Source organism: Carcharodon carcharias, chromosome 3 (genome assembly GCF_017639515.1).
Source record: "Carcharodon carcharias isolate sCarCar2 chromosome 3, sCarCar2.pri, whole genome shotgun sequence".
NCBI lineage: Eukaryota > Metazoa > Chordata > Chondrichthyes > Lamniformes > Lamnidae > Carcharodon > Carcharodon carcharias.
Window position 1 is genome coordinate 150,854,482 of NC_054469.1, and position 27,676 is coordinate 150,882,157.

The 27,676-nt window shown below is 43.2% G+C and overlaps 1 protein-coding gene across 1 annotated transcript in view; it reads left to right on the forward strand.

Moving 5' to 3' along the window:
• Positions 1 to 27,676, forward strand: part of LOC121275677 (WAS/WASL-interacting protein family member 3-like) — a 250,186-nt gene that overhangs the window by 172,058 nt on the left and 50,452 nt on the right. Inside the window, exon 2 of the mRNA XM_041183202.1 lies at positions 12,218 to 12,291. Within this exon, the coding sequence (XP_041039136.1) occupies positions 12,226 to 12,291 (66 nt within the window). The 5' untranslated portion in view covers positions 12,218 to 12,225. The remainder of the gene's footprint in view (positions 1 to 12,217; positions 12,292 to 27,676) is intronic.

Below are 27,676 nucleotides of genomic sequence, written 5' to 3' on the forward strand. Positions count from 1 at the left end.
CCCGCTCATTTTAAATCTCCACACTGACTCTTAGCTACTGCTCTTTTTAAATCTCCACTCTGACTCTCAGCTCCTGCTCTTTTTAAATCTCTGCTCTGACTCTCAGCTCCTGCTCTTTTTAAATCTATGCTCTGACTCTTAGCTCCTGCCCTTTTTAAATCTCCTCTCTGACTCTCAGCTCCCACTCTTTTTAAATCTTTGTTCCGACTCTTAGCCCCTGCCCTTTTTTAATCTCCGCTCTGACTCTCAGCTCCCGCTCTTTTTAAATTTCCGCTCTGACTCTCAGCTCTTACTCTTTTTAAATCTCTGCTCTGACTCCCAGCTCCTTCTCCCGCTCTTTTTAAATCTCTGCTCTGACTCTCAGCCCCTGCTATTTTTAAATCTCTGCTCTGACACTCAGCCCCTGCTATTTTTAAATTTCCACTCTGACTCTCATCTCCTGCTCTTTTTAAATCTCCACTCTGAATCTCAGCTCCCACTCTTTTTGAATCTCCAACTTGTCTCTCAGCTCGCAGAGTTTTTCAGTCTCTCTTTTTAAATTTCCGATCTGACTCTTAGCTCCTGCCCTTTTTAAATTTCTGCTCTGACTCTCAGCCCCTGCTCTTTTTAAATCTCCACTCTGACTCTCTGCTCCCGCTCTTTTTAAATGTTCGATTTGACTCTCTGCTCCTGCTCCTTTAAATCTTTGCTCACACTCTCAGCTGCCGCTCTTTTTAAATCTCCGCTCTGATTCTCAGCTCTTGCTCTTTTTAAATCTCCGCTCTGACTCTCAGTTCCTGCTCTTTTTAAGTCTGCAGTCTGACTCTTTGCTCCTGCTCTTTTTAAATCTCTGCTCTGACTCTCAGGTCCCGCTCTTTTTAAATCTCTGCTCTGACTCTCTACTCCCGCTCTTTTTAAATCTTCGCTCTGATGCAGGCTCCAAGAATCAATGGCCACGTCTTTTGCACAGCGGCAGAAAGGACCCTACATGTATCCATCTTCCAATTGCATTGTCCATGACATTCAAGGCACCATCCTTCCAGTCAGAACAGAAGTGCAATGACTGGGTATCTATAATTGTTGTAAATGCCACTGAAGGACAACTAGCACAAGGCTGACTGTGATTCCTAAGACTTGGATTTCTTGATCCTTATGAACACCCACTGAGGGGCAAGATCAACCACCTCTTGTCCTCCAGGATCATATCACATCCTGCTAAGGGTTGCCTTGGTATGCGATATGCAGACCAAGGGAAAGTCAAGGGCGGGAGAATCCATAGCTGCCCTGTATATGGAGGAAGTTAAATCAATGGGAAGTAGCTTTGATTGCTCAGTAGTATCAGTTCACGGAAACAAGGAGCTGAGAATGCTGGCTGCAGTCAATGCTGCCTTCTTGGTAGCTTTGATGTGAATAAGGAGAAGGTCCTGTCAATGTTTGGCACAGTTCAGGGAAGATTGTCATCCTGAGGATCAAGAAGCTGCGGGGCCCCAAGAAGACCCACATGTTGACAAGAGGTGACCAAATCCATAAAGATGTTTGGCGCGACCAAGGGTCTACACAAGACACAGGTTATAAATGGAGATAAACAAAAGAGAGTGCCAAAGACCCTTTCAGTTGTCTATGGTTATGGTAGCTCATATTTGCCACATTGTCTGTGAGGATCTCACCCCACATGGACTGGGAGGGCAACCAATACCGTTTGCTCTTAAGGTTACCACTGCACTCAACTTTTTGACCAGCAGATCTTTCCAGGGCTACACTGAGGACCTCTGCGTAATCTCACAATTGGCGACACATAAATGCATAAGGGAGGTGATATATGCCTTTTTCAGTAAAGTTCACCATTATGTGCAGTTCAGCATGGATGAAAAAGCCAAGCTGCTAGAGCTGTGGGATTTGCTGTGATCTCAGGCTTTCTGCAAGTGCAGGGCGCCATCGATTGCACACATTCGGCCTTGAGAGCCCTCTGGCAGCAGCCTGTGAATTCAATAATAGAAAAGGGTTTCACTCTCTGAACATCTAGCTAATCTGTGATCACAGAAAGCAGATCATGCATGTTTGTGCTAAGTACCCAGGAAGCTCTCACAACACTTACATATTGAGTTATTTACAGGTGCCAGAGATCTTTGATCCTTGGCACATGTAGGTTTGGCTCCTTGGCGATAACGGGAACCCCCTGACGTGGATAAAGACACCCATTTGTCATCCACAGAGTGCATCTGAGGAGAGATACAATGCTGCACATTCAGCCACAAGGTCCTTAGTAGAACAGACTATTGGTCTGCTAAAGATGCGTTTCAGATGTTTGCACTGATCAGGCGGGGATCTCCAATACCCACCACAGAGGATATCCCACATCATCATTGTTTCCTGTGCCCTGTGCAACCTAGCACTGCAAAGGGGGAATATTTTGCCACAGGGAGACATGAAGGAGCTACATGTCTCCTCTGACAAGGAGGACGTTGAGGAGGATGAATTTGAAGAGGACGAGGATTCAGATGAGCCACATGAAGATGCAAATGCACGGGGCACAACACAGAAGACAATGTGGCAATCTCACAGTTGCAAGATTCTAGGAGGAATAAGGTGAAGAAAAACTGATACGAGCACAGTTCTTTTGACAATTCGATACAGGGGAGCTAATATGATCTTCATTGTCATCTTCAACATCTCGCGAAAGGTCATCAATCTCAAAATGATAACAGAGGGATCATAAGTCACCTTCAACCCTAATGATGGGGGCATCCTTGGAAGACACAGTAGTCTTGGGTCATGTGGCTGCTGTGTAATGGATAAGCACTTCACTAGCGCTCATCCTTCAGCAATTACACAGAGTACAGTCCCTTCAATCATGGTTTGAAGAAGTCAGTGGCAGCCTTCAAGAGGCAGAAATGCTATTCCACACATCAATGAATTCATGCCAGTGTGACAGGAGCTTAGCAAGGCAGCTGTAAGAGGAAAAGCATCCATCAATGGTTATCGTTTGACTGTCTGAAGATAGAGCTACATCGGGACAGTACCATCTCTCCAAACGCCAGCTCTCATGCATGATTAATGCATAGGCCATGTCTTGATGGTGAGTCCCAGGGCACCATCAGACATAAGGATGCAGTGATCTATGGACACAAACCTGAGAGTTGTGTTAGCATTGTACTCACTGAGAGTGATTCAGCAGGACCATCGTGTGATTACTGACAAACACTCATTACCCTGCTTTCATTGTAAGCCTGCCAATTTTATACCCTGCATTGCCTTTAAGAAAGAAAGATTCTATCTTTGGAGCAGGATGCACCATCCATGGCTAAATGAGGAAGCTATGGATAGTATCAAGTTGAAAGAAAAATAGTATGCTACTGCGAAGATTAGTGGTAAGTTAGAAGATTGGACAAATATTAGAAACCAGTGAGGAATGACCAAAAAGTAAAAGAGAGGTTGAAATTAGGAGTATGAGAGAAAGCTAGCTAGGAATATAAAAACATGATAAGAGTTTCTACAAGTATTTAAAAATGAAAAGGATAAAGTGAGCACTGGCCCCTTGGAGGGTACAACTAGAAAATTAATAATGGGAAACAAGAAGACGGTTGAAGCATTGAACAGGTGTTTTGCGTCTGTCTTCACAGTGGATGACACAAAAAGCATTCCAATAAATATTGAAAATCAAGAGGTAAAAGGGAGGGTGTCATGAAAATATAATAATTCTCAAAATATTATCGTGAGTTAGTGTAAAAGTGGGTTAATAGTGGATTAGTTTCTCTGTGTGTATGTGTGTGGGATTTAATTGACTTGAAGACAGCTGGTCTGGAGGCTTTGAGTTATCAAAAAGATGCTAGGTTTGAAATGCTAAATACATAAACATGGCTGATGTTTTAGAATGTGAGGTGTGAGGAATATTTGCATTTTTGGTAAGTTAGGTTAGTTTGAATTTCAAAGAGATGGTATGATGTTATATCTAGCCAGAAGAAGCTAAGCCAAACAGTGCGTTTATTTTTTCCCAAAGGTTACTGATAAAATTAGTACTATGAAAGATTTATATTATTAGAAAAGTAAAGTTGCAAAAACATTTGGGAACAATGGAATTTGCATTAAAAAGGAGAAACATGTATAAAGGAGATGAAGGTATGTGTAAGAGGAGAAGGCATTCTAAGATCTAACACAAATGTGAAAAGCCTCCAGTCTCTGTGCATCAACTTGCTGTCTACAGGAACTGAAGCTGAGAAAACTCACTTTGAATATCACTGTCCAGGGTATTGTGTTGCTTTGCCTGGATCTGTTTAAATCTATTTGTTTTTACTGTTGCCTTAATGGAGGTATAACGGAGTCAGATTAATTAGGAGTTTTAGGAGTTATTGTAATAGTAATTTGTTGACTTATGTATGTGCTTGAAATCTTTTCTTTTGTTAATAAATGTTTAAATTAGTTTTCTAAAAACCTCTGAAGTCACGGTAGTCTTACTACTTCTGAATTCAAGGCACTCATCTTGAAATAAAATACAAATAGCAAAACAGTTGTGATCTTGTGATCAAATTTCCCTCATGGATTTGATCCGCCTGGCACAATTCATCTGCCACATCACAAGAGGGAGGAAATTAACCTGTCACAATCACTAGGGAAAAACTACTTTGAAAACTATTAGAACTAAAGGCTGACGAGTCCCCTGGACCTGAAGGTCTGTATCCCAGGGTCTTGAAAGAAGTGGCCGCAGAGATAACAGATACATTGGGCAGAATTTTTCCCTTGATGGGCAGGTGGACCCCACCGGCTCAGTGGCGGGCAAGCAGCCAATCGCCACCACTGAAACAGGCCCCGCCGCCATTTTAAGTGTGCGGGCCAATTAAGGCTGAAAGGCTAGCAAATATAAAAAATAGAACAATAAAAAATTCATCAACATGTCCCCCTCATGTGAAAATGTCACACGAGATAGGACATGTTAATGAAGTAAACAAAAACTTTATTAAACGTTTTTAAAACTGCTATCAAACCTCATCCTGCCACTGGATGAGGTTTGTAAAAAAAAAAAATCACCTACCCCCCTGCCCCTTGGGCCCGTGCACTGAGCCGAGGTTCGCACGGGCCCTTCAAAATCATTGACAATTGGTAAGTTAAGGGCCTTAACAAGGCCTTTAATTAATGGCGGGTGTGCATCTCGCTGCATAGCGCACCCGCCGACCAAAATATTGCGATGCCGTTGGGACGCTAGTGATGTCAGCGTGCAACATTTTAAGCGCTGGCGTGCGGGCTCTGCCACCCGCACACCAGCCAGAAAATTTTGCCCATTGGTTTTAATCTTTCAAAACTCCCTAGATTCTGGAAAGGTCCCAGCAGATTGGAAAGTCACAAATATGACGCCTCTATTCAAGAAAGGAGGGAGTCAGAAAGCAGGAAACTATAGGCCAGTTAGCCTAACATCTGTCATAGGGAAAATTGAGAAAGTAATAACAGGACATCTAGAAAATCATAATACAATCAGGCAGGGTCAGCATGGTTTTGTGAAAGAGAAATTGTGTTTGTCTAATTTATTAAGGTTCTTTGAGGAAGAAACAAGCAAGTTGGATGAAGGGGAACCTGTAGATGTGGTGTACTTGGATTTCCAAAAGGCATTCATTAAGGTGCCACATCAAAGGTTACTTCACAAAATAAGAGCTTATGGTGTAGGTGGTAACATGTGTAGGTGGTAACATATTAGCATGGACAGAGGATTGGTTAGCTAACAGAAAGCAGAGAGTAGGGATTAATGGGTTGTTTTCAGGTTTGCAAGCTGTAACTAGTGGAATGCTACAGGGATTAGGCCTCAACTATTTACGATCTTTATTAATGATTTGGATGAAGGGGCCAAATGTAAGATAGCTAAATTTGCTAATGACACAAAGAAAGGCCGGAAGGTAAGTTAGCAAGAAAACACGGGATTTAGATAGGTTACGTGATTGAGCCAAGATTTGGCAGATGGAGTATAATGTGCGAAAATGTGAATTTATCCACTTTGGCAGAAAGGATAGAAAATCAGTATATTTAAATGGAGAGAGACCACAGAGCTCTATGGTACAGATGGATCTGGCTGTCCTGGTGCATGAATCGTTAAAGATTAGTATGCAGGTACAGTAAGTGATTAGGAAGGCAAATTGAATGTAGGTATTTATTGCAAGGGGAATTGAGTATAAAAGTGGCAGGTGTTGCTACAGCTGTACAGGGCCTTAGTGAGACTGCATCTGGGGTAGTGCGTACAGTTTTGGTTTCCACACTTAAGAGAGGATATAATTGCATCAGAAGTGGTTTAGACAAAGTTCACTCAACTGATTCCTGGGATGAAGGGGTTAGCTTCTGAGGAAAGGTTGAGCAGGTTCTGCCTAAATCCATTAGATTTAGTTTAGAATAATGAGAGGTGATCTTATGAAAACATATAAGATCTTGGGGGCACTTGACAGGGTGGCTCCTGAGAGGATGTGGGGGAGGCTAGAACCAGGAACAGTTTAAAAATGAGGGATCTCCCAGTTAAGACTGAGATGAGGAGAATTTTATTCCCCAGAGGAGAGCACTGTAGGCTGTGAAGTTGAATATATTCAAGGCTGAGTTAGAAAGATTTTTGATGGACAAGGGAGTCAAAGGTTATGGGGGACCTGTAGGAAAATGACATTGAGGACACAATTCAATCAACCACAATCTTATCAATTGGCTGAGCAGGCTCAGGGGGCCGAAAGGCCTACTACTTGCTCCAAATTCTTGTGTTCTTGTGCAGGACTAATGAAGGTAATTAAGAGTCTGCAATTGCAGAGGGGAGCCTCATTCACCAGCAGTAAATTTTAATGGTCAGATTGTCATGGACATGATAAAATAAGGGAAGGAACAGGATTAATGTACACAGAGTCAGAAGTCTGAATATTGAATCATCATTATAATAAGACTGGTGTTACTGTTATGCTGTTGTTAATTCATTGTTCCAACATTATTGGGCTCAGTAATGTTTTCAAATTTGTAACCATTTTCTAAATTATCAGTAGAAATGAACAGAAGAATCAAGGATGTTGATGTTTGCAACAATTTGGTTTCTACAGTTCAATCCTGCCTCTGAGTGAATAAGGGGGACTCAGTTTAAGAACAGATGAAGAAAAATAAGATTCTTTAGCATGTGGCATGGTAGATTATGAACATATTGTATTATGAAATACTTAGGCAAAGATTCATGCCTGCGATCCCTTGCACTCCCAACAGCACCACTGTGGGGAAATGTAAATTATTGCCAGCTGCCACAAGAAGAGCAAGGAAATTGGAGAACGCCTCACTCTGTGGTTACTCTCACACATCTCCTACTAGCTGATTTCAGAGCTATGTTGGTGAAAGGCTAGGAGCAGGATGCTCAGATATGGATCATCATTGATGTGTAGAGCAAAAATAAGTGAAAATATAACATTTAAGACAGAGAATCTTGTTATGGCCAGGTGAGAAGGAGTGAAACAAAAACAGAATTACCTGGAAAAACTCAGCAGGTCTGGCAGCATCGGCGGAGAAGAAAAGAGTTGACGTTTCGAGTCCTCATGACCCTTCGACAGAACTTGAGTTCGAGTCCAAGAAAGAGTTGAAATATAAGCTGGTTTAAGGTGTGTGTATGGGGGGCGGAGAGATAGAGAGACAGAGAGGTGGGGGGGGTGGTGTGGTTGTAGGGACAAACAAGCAGTGATAGAAGCAGATCATCAAAAGATGTCAACGACAATAGTACAATAGAACACATAGGTGCTAAAGTTAAAGTTGGTGATATTATCTAAACGAATGTGCTAATTAAGAATGGATGGTAGGGCACTCAAGGTATAGCTCTAGTGGGGTTTTTTTTAATAATGGAAATAGGTGGGAAAAGGAAAATCTTTATAATTTATTGAAAAAAAAAGGAAGGGGGAAACAGAAAGGGGGTGGGGATGGGGGAGGGAGCTCACGACCTAAAGTTGTTGAATTCAATATTCAGTCCGGAAGGCTGTAAAGTCCCTAGTCGGAAGATGAGGTCTTGTTCCTCCAGTTTGCGTTGGGCTTCACTGGAACAATGCAGCAAGCCAGGGACAGACATATGGGCAAGAGAGCAGGGTGGAGTGTTAAAATGGCAAGCGACAGGGAGGTTTGGGTCATTCTTGCGGACAGACCGCAGGTGTTCTGCAAAGCGGTCGCCCAGTTTACGTTTGGTCTCTCCAATGTAGAGGAGACCACATTGGGAGCAACGAATGCAGTAGACTAAGTTGGGGGAAATGCAAGTGAAATGCTGCTTCACTTGAAAGGAGTGTTTGGGTCCTTGGACGGTAAGGAGAGAGGAAGTGAAGGGGCAGGTGTTGCATCTTTTGCGTGGGCGTGGGGTTGTGCCATAGGAGGGGGTTGAGGAGTAGGGGGTGATGGAGAAGTGGACCAGGGTGTCCCGGAGGGAGCGATCCCTACGGAATGCCGATAAGGGGGGTGAAGGGAAGATGTGTTTGGTGGTGGCATCATGCTGGAGTTGGCGGAAATGGCGGAGGATGATCCTTTGAATGCGGAGGCTGGTGGGGTGATAAGTGAGGACAAGGGGGACCCTATCATGTTTCTGGGAGGGAGGAGAAGGCGTGAGGGCGGATGCGCGGGAGATGGGCCGGACACGGTTGAGGGCCCTGTCAACGACCGTGGGTGGAAAACCTCGGTTAAGCAAGAAGGAGGACATGTCAGAGGAACTGTTTTTGAATGTAGCATCATCGGAACAGATGCGACGGAGGCGAAGGAACTGAGAGAATGGGATGGAGTCCTTACAGGAAGCGGGGTGTGAGGAGCTGTAGTCGAGATAGCTGTGGGAGTCGGTGGGTTTGTAATGGATATTGGTGGACAGTCTATCACCAGAGATTGAGACAGAGCGGTCAAGGAAGGGAAGGGAAGTGTCAGAGATGGACCACGTGAAAATGATGGAGGGGTGGAGATTGGAAGCAAAATTAATAAATTTTTCCAAGTCCTGACGAGAGCATGAAGCAGCACCAAAGTAATCATCGATGTACCGGAGAAAAAGTTGTGGAAGGGGGCCGGAGTAGGACTGCAACAAGGAATGTTCCACATACCCCATAAAGAGACAGGCATAGCTGGGGCCCATGCGGGTACCCATAGCCACACCTTTTATTTGGAGGAAGTGAGAGGAGTTGAAGGAGAAATTGTTCAGCGTGAGAACAAGTTCAGCCAGACGGAGGAGAGTAGTGGTGGATGGGGATTGTTCGGGCCTCTGTTCGAGGAAGAAGCTAAGGGCCCTCAGACCATCCTGGTGGGGGATGGAGGTGTAGAGGGATTGGACGTCCATGGTGAAGAGGAAGCGGTAGGGGCCAGGGAACTGGAAATTGTTGATGTGACGTAAGGTGTCAGAGGAATCACGGATGTAGGTGGGAAGGGACTGGACAGGGGGAGAGAGAAGGGAGTCAAGACAACGAGAAATGAGTTCTGTGGGGCAGGAGCAAGCTGAGACGATCGGTCTACCGGGGCAGTTCTGTTTGTGGATTTTGGGTAGGAGATAGAAGCGGGCCGTCCGAGGTTGGGCGACTATCAGGCTGAACTAGTTCTCACGCTGAACAATTTCTCCTTCAACTCCTCTCACTTCCTCCAAATAAAAGGTGTGGCTATGGGTACCCGCATGGGCCCCAGCTATGCCTGTCTCTTTATGGGGTATGTGGAACATTCCTTGTTGCAGTCCTACTCTGGCCCCCTTCCACAACTCTTTCTCCGGTACGTCAATGATTACTTCGGTGCCGCTTCATGCTCTCGTCAGGACTTGGAAAAATTTATTAATTTTGCTTCCAATCTCCACCCCTCCATCATTTTCACGTGGTCCATCTCTGACACTTCCCTTCCCTTCCTTGACCTCTCTGTCTCAATCTCTGGTGATAGACTGTCCACCAATATCCATTACAAACCCACCGACTCCCACAGCTATCTCGACTACAGCTCCTCACACCCCGCTTCCTGTAAGGACTCCATCCCATTCTCTCAGTTCCTTCGCCTCCATCGCATCTGTTCCGATGATGCTACATTCAAAAACAGTTCCTCTGACATGTCCTCCTTCCTTAACCGAGGTTTTCCACCCACGGTCGTTGACAGGGCCCTCAACCGTGTCCGGCCCATCTCCCGCGCATCCGCCCTCACGCCTTCTCCTCCCTCCCAGAAACATGATAGGGTCCCCCTTGTCCTCACTTATCACTCCACCAGCCTCCGCATTCAAAGGATCATCCTCCGCCATTTCCGCCAACTCCAGCATGATGCCACCACCAAACACATCTTCCCTTCACCCCCCTTATCGGCATTCCGTAGGGATCGCTCCCTCCGGGACACCCTGGTCCACTCCTCCATCACCCCCTACTCCTCACCCCCCTCCTATGGCACAACCCCATGCCCACGCAAAAGATGCAACACCTGTCCCTTCACTTCCTCTCTCCTCACCATCCAAGGACCCAAACACTCCTTTCAAGTGAAGCAGCATTTCACTTGCATTTCCCCCAACTTAGTCTACTGCATTCGTTGCTCCCAATGTGGTCTCCTCTACATTGGAGAGACCAAACGTAAACTGGGCGACCGCTTTGCAGAACACCTGCGGTCTGTCCACAAGAATGACCCAAACCTCCCTGTCGCTTGCCATTTTAACACTCCACCCTGCTCTCTTGCCCATATGTCTGTCCTTGGCTTGCTGCATTGTTCCAGTGAAGCCCAACGCAAACTGGAGGAACAAGACCTCATCTTCCGACTAGGGACTTTACAGCCTTCCGGACTGAATATTGAATTCAACAACTTTAGGTCGTGAGCTCCCTCCCCCATCCCCACCCCCTTTCTGTTTCCCCCTTCCTTTTTTTTTCCAATAAATTATAAAGATTTTCCTTTTCCCACCTATTTCCATTATTAAAAAAAACCCCACTAGAGCTATACCTTGAATGCCCTACCATCCATTCTTAATTAGCACATTCGTTTAGATAATATCACCAACTTTAACTTTAGCACCTATGTGTTCTATTGTACTATTGTCGTTGACATCTTTTGATGATCTGCTTCTATGACTGCTTGTTTGTCCCTAAAACCACAACCCCCACCCCCCCACCTCTCTGTCTCTCTATCTCTCCGCCCCCCACACACACACCTTAAACCAGCTTATATTTCAGCTCTTTCCTGGGCTCAAACTCAAGTTCTGTCGAAGGGTCATGAGGACTCGAAACATCAACTCTTTTCTTCTCCGCCGATGCTGCCAGACCTGCTGAGTTTTTCCAGGTAATTCTGTTTTTGTTTTGGATTTCCAGCATCCGCAGTTTTTTTGTTTTTATCTCTGAGAAGGAGTGAACTGGCTGCCCTCTATTCAGCCTCCTTGGTAGGTCACAACAAAGATTTTAAGATTCTTTCTGATGAGGATATGCCTTTTCTGAATCCAAATATATTTAACTATTTATGCAGTAAGCAAGAAGGAATCAATCAAACAAAGTTTTCTTGAGTTAAAGAAAGAGCAAATTTATTAACCACTAAACCTGAGAAAAAATAATAAAAACGTGACGTCATGCACACACTTATCAGGCATAAGGGGAGTTAGAGTCCAATAAAAAAGTTAAAAGAATATACGGTTAAGCGTCCTTTGCTTGTCTTTGCGGTGTGGATTGTTAAACATAGCGGCCGATTTGGATTAGTTGGTTTCGTGGATGTGGTCAGATATAGAAGATGTTGCAATTATTATGGGATCTCTGGTTGCTGGTAGATTTCTAGTAACATTGTCTTCCAAACCAGTTAATACACTTGTTCTAAAAGAGAGAGGGAGAGCATGCAGCTTTTCAGCCAGTCTCCTCTGCTGAAAGCTTTCTTGACACCAACTGTGTCACTTGCAAACTCCCTGCAGTGGCTGGTAGGCTGGTCTTTTATACTTGACCCATTGTGTATTTCCACGTAGTTTTGGGTGGATCTGTCTCTAGCAACTATTGTTTCAATATCCAGCAGTTTGTATTTTTATGTCTCTTCCTTAGAAAGTGATGAGGTTTGTTGGGTCTTTGAATCATAGAAAATGTCACTTTCTTCACACTCCCCTGAGGGTGTCTTGTTTGCTTTTTCATCTTTACCTTGGAAGGTGGCTTTGCGTTTTTAAGTGGTTTGTTCTGTCTCATTTCAAATTGCAAAATTTCCAGTCAGTTGAAAGTTGAAAAATCATCTTTTAAAAATTAAAGGGGCATAGCCTCATGCCATTCAATAATCAGACAATATCTTTAATATCTGAAAAGTATAAATCTCCATTGTTTTTCAGGTAAAGTTATGCCGATGCCGCCACTACCACCGCCAATTCCTGCTCCTCCACCAGGGGCTCCGCCGCTGCCTTCTGTAAGTCAGAAATGCTTTACTTACGTTATGGTAACAAACTTCAAGACACTCAAATCATGGCTTATTTTGGGGACATGTCATCCTTCAGAGTCCGAACCATCACATTGAATGAGTGTTGCCTCTAACTGGTGATCTGCAATCATGTATTGATTAAGTGTTTCTTTTCATCAGTTCAAAACCATTCAATCAGTTAGTGATGATGCATGCATGTTTGTATTTAATTCTAAAGAATTTAATTTGACCATGATTTTTGGAGGTGACCTTTGTACTTATTAAGCTGTTGACCCTGAAAATCTTCCAAGTTCGGTTTGCTGGTGTAGCTATGGTAGAATGGGACTTCCACATACTGGATAGCTGTGCCTTTAGCTCTGTCCAAATTTGTAAGGGGGTTTTATAATTCAAGGTCACACCCAATTCATTTGTGTACATCTGGGGCTAGGGCACCTAGGGGATGGATGAACTTGCTTCTGAAACCAAGTCACAGCTTTGAAACCCCAAGTGAGCAAGCCAAAGACTTAAAAAATGTAAAATAAGTGGTTGATTCCGAAATATGCTGTTGTTCCTTGCAGTAGTCAACCTTTTCATTATTGGAAATGGCAGGAAAACCAGTTTTTAAAAAATTTTATTGGCCACACTTTCACCAGAATTATGTATGGCCAAATGTATGAAGGGTGTACATTGAGTCAGGACAGCTGAAGCAAAGCAGGTGAGAACTTGAACAGTTAATATCATCCTGTTGAACCCACCTCTTTTGTTCATGTTCATGTGGAAGGAGATGGCTGAAATCAGTGCTTGTCCCAATTTGGCAACAATTGTATCGCTGAAAGGGATGAAGACACAGACCCATTCACCCAGTTAGTGCCTCAGAGACACCCAAAACGTTGCAGATTGTTGGACCTTTAGATATTTGTATTGTGAATAGGATATTTCTTTGTTTTTGCACTTAGTTTCACATCTTTGAGTTTTCTGCTTAAAAGAGATTGCCATCTATATACCGTGGATCCCATATGTGTATTTTTTTAAGAGTTGGAGACAACTATAGATGATTTTTGAGGTCTGTCTGAAATATGGTTCTCATTGCAGTGTATAGCTCTCCTCTAAAGTTAGGGAAAGTACTTCGAATAGAAGGTACTATCCCTACACTTTTCTTCCCCTTTTCCCAACTTTGTAACATTTCCTAACTTCTCCCCTGTCTCAGCTTGTCTTCTGCCGAAATCCACATTCATGTCTTTGTTATCTCTGGACTTGACTATTCCAATGCACTCCTGGCTGGTCTCCCACATTCTACCCTGCGTAAACTTGAGGTCATCCAAAACTCCGCTCCTCGGGTCTTAACTCATACTAAGTCCTGTCACTCTATTACTTCTGTGCTTGCTGACCTGCCTTGGCTCCCAGTCAAGCAACATCCTGATTTTAAAATTTTCATCCTTGTTATGAAATCTTTCTATGGCCTTGCCCTTCCCTATCTCTGTAATCTCCAGCCCCAACCCTCTGCAATATCCGTGCTCCTCTAATTGTGCAGCCTGATTTTAATCACTTCGCTATTGGTGGCTATGCTTCCAGTTGCCTAGGCCCCAAGGTCTGGAATACCCTCCCTGCCCTTCCCTCACCCTACCTCGCTTTACTCCTTTGAGATACTCCTTAAAACCTCTCTCTTATAACAAGGTTGGTCATCTGACCTAAATTCTCCTTCTATGGTTTGGTGTCATACTTTTAATAATGCTCCTGTGAAGTGTCTTGAAATGCTTTATTACCTTAAAGGTGCGATATAAATATAAATTGTTGTTGTTGAATCCACAAAAACTGAGCAACTTGGCAGCATTCTGAGGTACTCGTATCAACTGTTATGCACCACCTTGTGCATCAGGGCTCATGATAAACCTCCTCACAATTTTATCTCAAATCTGATATCCATGAGGTATTATTCACTTGGTTTGCAGAGAAATGACATCTTATTAAAAAAGAACATATTTTAAAGGTTACTTGAAGACAATGTTATGTACTTATATAAGTGTATGTAGGGGAGTTTGTTTGAGATTTATGTTTGTATCCAAAGATTTTGTGTATGTGAACCCTAATGTATCATTGGAGTTATCCTACATAAATAAACACAAAAAAGATCCAGCTATATTTTGGTCATTAGTATAAATGGAGTAAAACATTGGCTAAGTACTATTTAATACATAGCTAACCTCTAAGACATAAAAGACTAGGTTTCCACTACTAATAACTTTTGCTTAATTGTATCTAATACCGATTCATCACAGACTCAGGATCAGTTTTTGCAGTAGTATGATTCAACAAAGGTGATTCATATTTAACATAGAGCAACATAATTTTAAATCAAAAACAAAACCATACATTTGATTTTTAGCCATGCAGTAGTACATCAGTAGCAAGGTTCAGCTTAATACAGAATTACAGTATCTTGTACATAGTCTGGGTTAATTTTACACAAGTAACCACAGCTTTCCAAGATTCCAGTAGTCCAAAAACTCTCCAGGGATAAGTTTACACTTATGGGTTCCTGGTGAATGAGACTCAGCATTGAGTGTGCAAACTTATAAAACCAGGTACCACTGGTGTGGTAGGCATCCCGTGTTAAATTTATTACTTTGGTAATTTTAGTAAGAAGCTTTGCGACTTCTCAACAAATAGCAGATTAACTGCTAATGAAACTATTTAGATCTTGTTCACCTAATAGGAGAGTCTGTTTGCAACAATTTACCTGCCATTATCATTTTTTCATTCTTGATCAATGATCATCTTCTTTCATTCAAGTATCTCTATTACTTTGCTTGTATTTGTATGTTGCTCTATTATTGTTTATGCGTACAACATCTTCTGTTTAGAGTACATACTAATAAGGCATTTTCATTTTATTGTAGTTTTAAAATGAAGAGTGCAGGAGGACATGCCAGCAGCAGCACCAGGCATACCAAAAAGTGAGGTGTCAACCTGGTGAAGCTATATCAAAAGGGCTGCTTGCATGCTAAACAGCATAAGCAGCAAGTGATAGAGCAAAGCGACCCAGCAACCAACTGATCAGATCTAAGGTCTGCAGTCCTGCCATATCCAGTCCTGAATTGTGGTGGACATTTAAACAACTCACTGGAGGAGGAGGCTCCACAAATGTCCCCATCCTCAATGATGGAGGAGCTCAGCACACCAGTGCAAAAGATAAGGCTGAAGCATTTGCTATAGTCTTCAGCCAGAATTGCTGAGTGGATGATCCTCCTCGGCCTCCTCCAGAGGCCGCTAGCATTACAGATGCTAGTCTTCAGCCAAATCAATTCACTCGACGTGATATCAAGAAATGGCTGAAGGAATAGTGCAAAGGCTATGGGTCCTGACAATATTCCGGCAATAGTACTGAAGACTTATGCTCCAGAACTTGCAACACCCCTAGCCAAGCTGTCCCAGTACAGCTACAACACTGGAATCTACCCAGCAATGTGGAAAATTGCCCAAGTATATCCTGTACACAAAAAGTAAGACACATCCAACCCAGTCAATTACAGCCCCATCAGTCTACTCTCCATCATCAGTAAAGTAATCAAGTGGCACTTGCAATAATCTGCTCACCGATGCCCAGTTTGGGTTCCGCCAGGGACACTCGGCTCCTGACCTCATTACAGCCTTGGTTCAAGCATGGACAAAAGAGCTAAATTCCTGAGGTGAGGTGAGAGTGACTGCCCTTGACATCAAGGCTGCATTTGACCAAGTGTGGCATCAAGGAGCCCTAGCAAAACTGGAGTCAATGGAAATCAGGGGGAAAACTCTCCACTGGTTGGTGTCATACCTACAACAAAGGAAGATGGTTGTGGTTGTTGAAGGTCAGTCATCTCAGCTCCAGGACATTACTGCAGGAGTTCCTCAGGGTAGTGTCCTCAACCCTACCATCTTCAGCTGCTTCATTAATGATCTCCCTTCAATCATAAGGTCAGAAGTGGGAATGTTCACTGATGATTGCACCATGTTCAGCACCATTGCGACTCCTCAGATATTGAAGCAGTCCATGTCCAAATGCAGCAAGACCTGGACGATATCCAGGCTTGGGCCGACAAGTGGCAAGTAACATTCGCGCCATACATGTGTCAGGCAACGACCATCTCCAACAAGAGAGAATCTAACCATCACCCCTTGATGTTCAATCAACATCCTGGAGGTTACCATTGACCTGAAACTGAACTGGACTAGCCATATAAATACTGTGGCTACAAGAGCAGGTCAGAGGCTAGGAATCCTGCAGAAGATGCGCTGCAGAAATTCACCAAGACTCCTTGGATAGCACCGTCCAAACCCACGACCATTACCATCTAGAAGGACAAGGGCAAGCAGATACACGGGAACACCACCACCTGGGAGTTCCCCTCCAAGTCCCTCACCATCCTGACTTGGAAGTATATCGCTGTTCCTTCACTGTCACTGGGTAAAAATCTTTGAACTGCCTTCCTAATAGCACTGTGGGTGTAGCTACACCACATGGATTGCAGCGATTCAAGAAGGCAGCTCACCACCACCTTCTCAAGGGCAACTAGGGGTGGGAAATAAATGCTGACCTGGCCAGCGATGCCCACGTCCTGTAAATTAATTTTTTAAAAAGTGAACTTTCACGAATAGCACTGTTGGCTCGTCATCAATTTTCGATTTAGTATGGTTACTGCATCTGTGTCAAGAAGTGCACCAATATTCAGTGTACATGCTACTTCTAAGTTATCTTGTGGACCCAACCCATGAAGGCAATAAGGGCCTAGTCATTGGGAGCAGCATTATTGCTGGTGACTGAAACCTAAGCTTCCTTTTCACAGGTTATGCAGTTTGCTCTTCCCTTCCTACCTGCACACCACAGCCCTTTGAGGTATTTTGTGCTGTGCAAGAGGGCTAGCCAAGCTGTGAGCGGAATTACCCAAGTGCACAATTTATCAGGAACTAAAATCTGGCTAACAAGATTTACCAGCTTGACTGTGCTGGTCCAAAATCTGTAGTGTTGGTGAGAGGATTGCATGGCTTCCCACTTTTTGCTGTTCAACATGGGCAGTCCTCACCTACTTGAGAAAATAAGTCCTACTTTAGAATGGGATAGATTCTGTTTTTCATTCAAGGTACTGCTTACAGTTAGTCCCCGTTTTAAGTCGCCCCATTTTAAGTCACTCCACTCCAACGTTGTGCAGTTAATGGTATTTGTGTTTAGTGTTGGGAGTTTCATTTTAATGTTGTTTTGCACCAGGTCTCACATAGGGCCACATGACCCAATCAGCTAGTGGATCAGGGGCAATCAGGAGTGATATGACTTGATCAAGAGTAGCCTGTCCCGCTCCCTGACCCTCCTCACCGATCCTCCTATTCACTGCCGACCCTCCCATTTGCTGCCAACCCTCCCAGTTGCTGCTGAACCTCCCTCTCATTAACGCTCCAGCTTGCAGCTTACCTCCGCAACCCTGCAACTTGAAACTGCTCTTGGTCTGGAGCTGCTCTTGCTGCCTCCTGTGACTCACTTCTCGAACCTGCACTCATGGTGTGGGTTCGGGAGGAAGGCAGGGAGAGGGAGGTTCAACGAGAGGGAGGGTTGGTGAGAGGGATTGTCAGCCAGTGGGATATGTGGTGATGGGAGGTCCAGTGAGCACGATCGGCAGCGAGGTTGCAGGTGAGCGAGAGGATTGTTGAGCACTAGAGGCGGCAAGCGGTGAGGCAGTTAATCATAAGTTTGACGAGCTGAAGGATCAGAGCACACGAAAGATGGCAATTGGGAGAGGCAGTGTTATTGAGGGTCAGCGAGTGGGAGATAAGTAGAAAGAATTAGCATATTTATTTTATATTTTTTAATTTATTGTAATTTAAAAGGTATTTCATTTAGGAATATAGGAATTTAGCAATGTAAAGTATTTCAACTTACAGGGTATAATATTTTAATGTTTTGTTCTGACTAGATAGATCCTACAGAACCTAACTATAGCTTTTACATTGGTTGTTGTTATGACCGATGCAGTTGGTAAAGCTGAGTTATTTAAAAATCCCAGAGGGAAACTTTAAACAACTGTTAGAACCTATAATTTTAAGTGTTATGTTTGAGGTGCGACTCTAAATTCAGGAATCAGACCACCAGTTCTTGAGGTTTTACTTTAAATTAAATGAAACATTTAATTAATTTACACAGATCAATATATATATACATATGGCTGCAAATTACTACTATTATTACTTTTAACAAATTCCCAAACTAATCTCCATTATGGCAACAGCAACCCATAGACTTAACCAGACACCAGGCAAAACATTTTCACCTTACGAATTCAAAATGAGGTTCTTTTGGTTCCTGTGGAGGCTTACTGCTGCTTTTGATCTCACATTGCTTCTGCTCTACGCACACAACACTGCTGAAGTTATACCTAGCACAGCCCATTGAATGTAAATTCTCATTGTATCACCAACCTCTGAACTAAACCTTTCTAACAATAAAACCCCTTTCATAGTACCAATTTTATTAGTAATATAAACATATTGCTTGGTATCTGCTAGATAGGTGTCATTTTTCACCCCACTTCCGGAATGCTCTATTCAAAAAAATGCAAATGCACACTATCTCTCTTACATATCAAAACTAGTACACATCAGAGCACCCAGACTAGCTGGCTTTAATCCAATTATGACACACCCACACAATAAACCTCTATTTTAAAAGAAAAATATTTTCCAATAATATTATATACATTAATAGCTTCATGACATTGTAATGGGAAAATCTGATTAGTTTAGTACTGGGCAGAATTTTTCCGTTGGCGAGCTGGGGGAGGGGCCCGCTCGCCGATGCATAAATGATGCGGGATGCCGCCCCATTTAAATATTCAGGAAGGTGGGCGGACAGCACGATCAGCTGTCCGCCCGCCGACCTGTCCATGGCCAACTGAGGCCATTGGCAGGGTAGTTAAACCAATTAAAGGCCCTGTCCGTCCAACCTTAAGGCTGGTGGGCAGGCCAGGAGCCCCAGCAGGCTTCTGAAAAAACATGAAACCTCATCCACTGGCAGAATGAGGTTTCATGTCTGTTTTAAAAAAGTTTAATAAAGTTTTTCAGATATTTATTAACGTGTCCCATCTCCGGTGACATTGTCACATGAGGGGGACATGTTAATAATTTTTTATTTTTCTATTTTTAAAGTTTCAAACACTGTCAGCGCTCTCCCTGAGGCAGCACTTAGTCTCAGGGAGATGTGCACTCTTTCGCACGCATGCGCATCAGAGCGCACTCTGACAGCTGGGGAATTCTTCCCCCCCTGCACAGGAAGTGCATAGCACTTCCCGTTGAGCAGCCGCCCACTTAAAATGGCGGCGGGGCCCGTTTCGGTGTCAGCGATTGGCTGCTCGCCTGCCGCCGAGCCAGCGGGGCCTGCCCGCCCATCAAGGGCAAAATTCTGCGCTCTGTTTCCTTTAAAGTTGCACTTTTCAGGAATGCAACTACAATGTTAAGCGAGGAATTATGGTATATCAGAATACAAGTAGGTGATGAATGCTGAACATTCTAATCTTATAATTTAACTTCTCCCAAGCTCTCTGGAATTAAAGCACTGGCCCAAATTTGCTATCATACATGTGAGATATATAAAGATACATTAAATTAATTCATGAAAATATGTTTTTAATCTAGGTCATGAATGTAACCCACTCTTGTTACATGCTTTCCATTGGAAAGTTATTTTTGTTTAGCATGGTTTTGTTCAGCATTCTGTTTTTGGGAACACATTAAGTTTGTTAAATGAGGAATAGCTGTACTTCATTGGACTTTCTGATGACCATCTACAAATTCTCAAATATTCTTGAAACCTGTTTTTCAAATCTTCGCAAAATATTAAAAGCCTTTCAAACTTTAGGTGAATAATCTTGATCTTCCATATGTTAAGCAATTGCAGTTTAATATCACTTCATTCTGCCTGACCAATTGTAGCAAACAAATAAATATTTTTAGAAAGATAAAAGGCTCGAAATCAATGAATGATGCAGTCATACAAAGTGCTTATCCCACTGTATCAAACTTTTCACTCCACTATTTTAACTGTAGCATTAACTCATTTATCTCCAGAAGCTTAATGCATCCATTAATGTAGGCGAATGCATTAACCATTCATACAAAAGTGTCAGTTGAGGTACTTTTGAAGCCTTATTTTCCATTATGCAAAATGCCTTTGAATTTAACATAAAACTTCTTGTATGTGCACCTTCAGTATGATGTTATATTATTAATAATTCTGTTCCAGAGATTTTAATGCACAATATTATTTCCCCAAAGACCAAGGAAGAAAATTAGATTCTTGTCTTAGTTATATACTTGTTGATTGTATAGATTGAGTATTAACTTAAACTGTTCATCAATATATAATCCACTGTTTAATTTGAATATGTTCTGCAATGATCACTGTTACTTACTGCTATTTTCCTGATGAATTGAGCTAACAGCATGACATACAGCGTGACATAGGCAATGAATAATTCAGTTCTACAGTAGTTTCAGTGTAAGCTGTGTTATGGTAACTGTGGCCTGTCCACCAACCAGGTTGCAAAATTGATTCTAACACATTTTTGAATGTATAGCTACATTTTTATCTGATGGATATTCATTTACAAGCATAAAATTAACTTTTAGCTGGTGAAATAGGAACAATGATTGATGGCAAATAGTCAATCTTTTGACAGGCTTGAAAGTAGCTCTGTAACTATAAATTATCATCTGATCCTTACTCCCTACTTCTAAGCTTCCAAAAAGCATATCATGTGACTATTATTTTTAGAAGCCATTCCTGCCTTATTCTAGCAGTAGGTTTGCAATACATTAGGGCACCCTTAACTACCTTTGGAAAACAGAGAGTCTTCTCTGGTTGTGTGTTAGTTAAGTTTTATTTATTGTATCTGTGCTGGTTGGCTTGATTTATAAAATACTTGGTAACTAAATTGCTTCTAGGCTGACCTTCGAAGTGGCAAAGAGCTGGACTGTATGATTACAACTATTTACTCATATAGGGACAACCTCTACCCACTGTATAGGTACATCACTTACACACTGTACAAGTACATCCACTGCCCACTATACAAGTACAACGTAGTTGTGCACAGACATTATGCTTTGTGTTTAACTATTGTCCAAAGAGCAGCCAATGAAATGCAATTCCAATTAAAAAACAGACCAGCATTTATATAGCACTTTCACAACCACCGGACACCTCAAAGCCCTTTACATCCAATGAAGCACTTTTTGAAGGGTAGTCAGTGTTCTAATGTAGGAAACATGGCAGCCAGTATGCACTCAGCAAGCTCCCATAAACAGCCGTGTGATGATGACCAGATGATCATGTTTTTTGGAGATGTTGCTTGAGGGATAAATATTGGCCAGGGCACAAGGGAGAACTCCACTGCTGTTCTTCAAAATAATGCTGCGGGATCTTTTACATCACCTGAACAGGCAGTTGGGGTCTCATTCAAAAGAGAGTGCTCCCTAAGTATTTGCACTGAGTGTTATCCTTGATTTTTGTGGTCAAGACCTGGAGTGGGACTTGAACCAAAAACATTGTGACCCCAAAGCAAGAGTGCTACCAACTGAGCCACAGCTGACACTGCATGATCATGTGAAAGAAGATGGCCTAAAAATAATATCATAACCTTTCTTGTGTCTGTGTGTATGTTGTGACTGATGAACATGGCAGTTTCTTTTATCCTTAGATTAAGGCCTATAAATTCTGTAAGCAGCACTCAAATTAACATTCCTATCATGTCTTCAAAATGGCCAGCAGAATGCTTGCGCACATTTCCAATTCATAGTGCTGCACCTGCCATATTGGTGGAGGAGGTTGCATTGCATCAGGAACACAAGCTGGCAACATTTGAAATTCTTCTCTTAAGCTTGTGAATGATTTGCTTCAACTCTAGTTCAATAGGTTCTAAGATGGCTGATAAGTCCAATACAGGTTCTGCCACATGCACATCAGGTGGTGCTTGAAGGGTTGGGTAGATGAGTTGTTTGGAGGTTTACTAGCTTGCTCCAATGCCTGAACTTCACCTCTGCATGTTCCTGATGAAGTCTTTCTATGTCTTTGGCACCTCCCTGGATGAGCCTTCTCCATTTTGGCTGGTCACAAGCCTGGGACTCCCTTGAGTCAGCAGAGATATTTGACCTCTTCAGGGATGCTTTGTGGATATTCCTAAAGTGTATCTGCTGTCCTCCTGGGAGTCTTCTGCCACAACCAAGTTCTGAGTAGAGGAGTTGCTTCTGGAGTCTGGTGCCAGGCATATGAATGACATGTCCTGTTCAGTGGAGCTGCTTTTGAGTGATTAGCACCTTGATGCAGGGAAGTGGCTTTGGAGAGGGTGCTGCTGTTGGACCATCTTTCTTGCCACTGGATTCGGAGGGTCTTGCGAGGGTACTGCTTTAAGGTGCCTGCTGTAGGTTGCCCAAGCCTCCAAAGCATATAGGAGTGAGGGGACCCCGAACTCCTATTCAAAGTTAGGAATAATGCAGCATTAAATTAGGGTCCTGCTTCTTGCAGCTCTCATTCAATTTTTGATTGTCTCAGCACTTTACTCGCCAAATACTGACATTGCACATCACAGTGTGGTGCTTACCAAAAGGAAGGTCCTCTCTATAGCACTATTCAAAGGGATTGTGCAGTTCTCACTGGTTAGCTGCTAGTTTTAATGTCTGGCTTGACTTCAAGAGATGTTTTTCTTTATTGTATCACTCTGATAAGTTCTCTTTGATTACAGAGATAGATTTTCTGGTACTGTACTGATATTATTCTTGTCTTCACAAATAGTCCAGCTACAGGCCTAGCACAGGTGTTGGAGATAGAGGACAAAAGGAAGCATCAAGAAAGACACCACAGATCAGATGAAAATGCCAGAAGAGCAGGGAGGAGGAGGTTACTGCTGCGCTCAACATTTATTCTATGTATAGGCTCCTGTTCAGATTGCAATGAGTCTGACTAGTAATCCAGCAACATCTTATAGTTTGCAGTAACACCAATGTTCCAGGGAGGTCACCAAGGTGAACAAGAGTGGAGCACTGGTTTTGCCTGCAGGGCAGGTTTCTCCATGGTGGAAGAAGCCATTGATTATATGCACATCATCTTACATACTTCTTATCATCTTTATCATCAAAAGGGGTTCCATTTCTTTGGTGTGCGGCTGGTTTTCAGTCACAGGTGGGCATCATGCAGGCCTGTGCCCACTATCCCAGCAGCAGCCATGACACTGTGCCAGTCCTCTGTGCTGCCTTTATCCCAACCAGACCTGGCAATTGAGTAACAAGGAATACCTCTCCATAAATGACTAACTATTTCAGTCATGAGCCTGCACTCTGCTGCAACAATAAGAATCGTGCTGCCATGTAATTAGATCATCAGTATAGGAAAACAAGCGCACAAGATGGACATTAAGGGTCAGTACTCATTTTTTGTCAATGTTGATGTGGTTTGTTTAATAAATTTGGTTCTTGTTTTGGGTTTGATGTTGTTTGGGGTGGTGAAGGCAAAATGAATAACTGAAATGAAAAAAGGTAATTGAGTGGTGGTTCAAACTTGGGATTTCTAAGCTTCTTGTGGGAGAAATTTACTCACGTAGCACCATGCAGACTATGTTGATTCTCCAGGAGCCCATGTGGATTTCTTCAGCGATACCAATGATGAACACATTGCTTGCCACTGAGGAATCCACATAACACTGTTTACGCAAACAAATTTCTCCCCCTTTTGGTTTGCAAACATTGTGGAGAAGCTTGGTAGACTGGCAATCCTTCTCAATATCTTTACCAATTATAACAAATAAAGAATTTAGGAGGAATTTCTATACATGGGGAGTGGTGATAATTTTGAACTTATGACCATATAATGTGGTTGAAACATTGACACGTGCTTAATGCAGACTTAGGAGAAGTGTTAGTTATTGTGGGGGAAGGCTCAGGTGGAGTATAATCTCTGGTATGAACCAGTTGGACTGATTTATTTTATTTCTGTGCTTATAGATACTATGTAATTCTGGGCAATTAGTTTCTAGATAACCTTTGAGGTAATTGATTTATAACTTGAATCATGAACTTTACCACCTTGATTAGATGTATTGGTATTAAGTTGTTACTGGTTTGTGTATCTATTTGTTAACTTTCATGATGAACCCTAACCAGTAATGACTGATCTTCATCTTTGTGGATTCAATCATAGTCTGCCATTTCTTTTAGCATGGAGTACATATTTCACCCATTAAATCCATGCCACGTTAGTTGACTTGAAAATTATTGCCAGTCTTCAATGATCAACTTGAATTTAAGGAAGGTTGTATCATCATGCTACCAATTAACAAAACTCACTTCAGAAATATAGAGGGTTAAATTGGATAGACCCCAAAAGGGGCACAGGGCTTGCAATGCACAGTTAACCCCGTGCCTGCTCAATGTACCACAGGCAGCATGCCAACTTCATGCTGCCTGCTTATTTGAATAATTGCTGCATGCAAGCATGAACCATGCTGTTCATTGGCTGCATGCATCAGCAGGGGGAACACAATCATAACTTCCCAGCATTACCCAGACCTGGGAAAACGTCAAGAATGGAATTGCACAACATAGGAGAGAATAGATTCTGAGGTTTTCTGATGCTGCACTGTAGTCCTTGATGGAGGGTTGGAAAAATAATCCTGTATCCAAAAGGGCCAGAAGGCTCTCCAAACACAAGCTCAAAAGACAGTGGTAGCAGCTAGTGATGGAAATCAAAGCAGCAAGAACTTCAATGATCCCACATAAGTGGTAACGGTCGGTGAATACATCTTCAAATGCCATACCTTACCACTGCACCAATAGCACTACTCAATCGCCACACCCCCATTACTCACCTTCCAACAATCTCTAATCAATAAGAACTCAAACATTCATTGCTTCACCTCATCCTTACACACTTAGCACTGCTGCAAGCCCCACACCTACATCTTAAGAGTTGCACACACAGCTAGCTATTTAACCATGACAGCCACATTAAATCAAACAGATTGCATGACAATCACTGATACACTTCCCTCTTGCAGGACAAGATAGCACACAACCAGAGGCAACAGGGGCTATCTGGAGGGTGACAGGTGCACCTGCATGTCCTAACCCCTTATATAGGAGATGATACTGTTGATTGTGGCAGCAGCCAGTGCTGAGGCTATGGCAAGAAGTGGGGCGGAAACCATCAAGGATGATGGTACCCTCATGCCTAATCCTTTTATTCACATTTCACTTCCCTCTCCCACACTGTCTTCTGATTTACAACCAGTGGATACTGTAAACAAGCACCTGTTATTTTCGCCTGAGATTAAAAACAAAAAAACTGCGGATGCTGGAAATCCAAAACAAAAACAGAATTACCTGGAAAAACTCAGCAGGTCTGGCAGCATCGGCGGAGAAGAAAAGAGTTGACGTTTCGAGTCTTCATGACCCTTTGCCTGCTACCTGCACCACAGCCTTACCCTTGAGCCTTTTACTTTTCAGATACCCAAGGGAGCAACCAGACTAGGCAGGGGAGAAACACAAAGAAGAGAGCGATGGCTCAAATGCAGCTGGCACAGCAGACTGCTGCAGAATAAAGGCATCATGACTGCTACCAGGAAACCAGACATTGACCTGTAAGATTTGCTGCATATGATCACACTCCAGCTGGATGTTGAGGGAGTGGAATCCCTTTTAGTTCCGATATAAGGGGAGGTGATGGTGTAGTTTTATTATTGCTGGACTAGTAATCCGGAGACCCAGGGTAATGCTCTGGGGACCTGGGTTCGAATCCTGCCATGACAGAATTAAAAGTCTAATGATGACCATGAAATCATTGTTGATGGCCCTTAGGGAAGGAAATCTGTGGTCTTTACCTGGTCTGCAAATGGCCTCAGTTGTAACAAACTGCTACAAAGTTATAAAAAAGGAATGAAACCAGACGGACCACCCGGCATCAACCTAGGCACTGGAAACAACAGCGGAAAACTCAGTCCTGTCAACCCTGCAAAGTCCTCCTTACAAACATCTGGGGGCTAGTGCCAAAATTGGGAGAGCTGTCTCACAGACTAGTCAAGCATCAGCCTGACACAGTCATCCTCACAGAATCGTACCTTACAGATAATGTCCCAAACACCACCACCACCATCACCATCCCTGGGGATGTCTCAGCAGAGGTGGTATACAGGTGGAACCCCATGAGGTCTTATGGCATCAGGTCAAACATGGGCAACCTCTTACTGATTACCATGTACTGCCCTCCCTCAGCTGATAAATCAGTGCTCTTCCATGTTGAACACCACTTGGAGAAAGCACTGAGGGTAGCTTGGTAGCACCACTACTGGCTGAGTCCTAAATGACATGGCTGCTAGACTGGGTATGAGGTGGTGAGGGAAAAACATGCTTGACCTCATCCTCACCAACCTGCTTGCTGCACTGCATCTATCCATGGCAGTATTGGTAGGAGTGACCACTGCGCATGGCCCTTGTGGAGACAAAGTCCTGCCTTTACATTGAGGATGCCCTCCATTGTGTTGTGTGGCACTACCACCCTGCTAAATGGGATAGATTTTGAACAAATCTAACAACTCAAGACTGGGCATCCATGAGGATCTGTAGGTCATCAGCAGCAGCAGAATTGCACTCGAACACAATCTGTAACCTCATGGCCTGGCATATCCCCCACTCTACCATTACCATCAACCCTGGTTCAATCAAGAATGCAGGAGGACATGCCAGGAGCAGCACCAGGTGCACCTTAAAATGAGGTGTCAATCTGTTGAAACTATAACATAGAACTACTTGCATGCCAAACAGCATAAGCAGCAAGTGATCGACAGGGCAAAGTGATCTGACAACCAACAGATCATATCTAAGCTCTACAGTCCTGCCACATCCAGTCGTGAATGGTGGTGGACAATTAAACAACTCACTGGAGGAGGAGGCTCCTCCACAAATATTCCCATCCTCAATGATGGAGGAGCCCAGCACGTCAGTACAAAAGGTAAGGCTGAAGCATTTGCTAAAATTTTCAGCCAGAAGTACGAGTGGATGGTCCATCTCGGCCTCCTCCGGAGGTCCACAGCATCACAGATGCCAGTCTTCAGCCAATTCGATTCATTCCATTCGATATCAAAAAATGGCTGAAGGCACTGGATAGTGCAAAGGCTATGGGCCCTGACAATATTCCGGCAGTAGTACTGAAGACTTGTGCTCCAGAGCTTGACGTGCCCCTAGCCAAGCTGTTCCAGTACAGCTACAACACTGGCATCTACCCGGCTATGTGGAAAATTGCCCAGGTATGTCGTGTACACACAAAGTAGGACAAATCCAATGGGGCCAATTACTGCTCCATCAGTCTACTCCCCATCATCAGTAAAGTAAT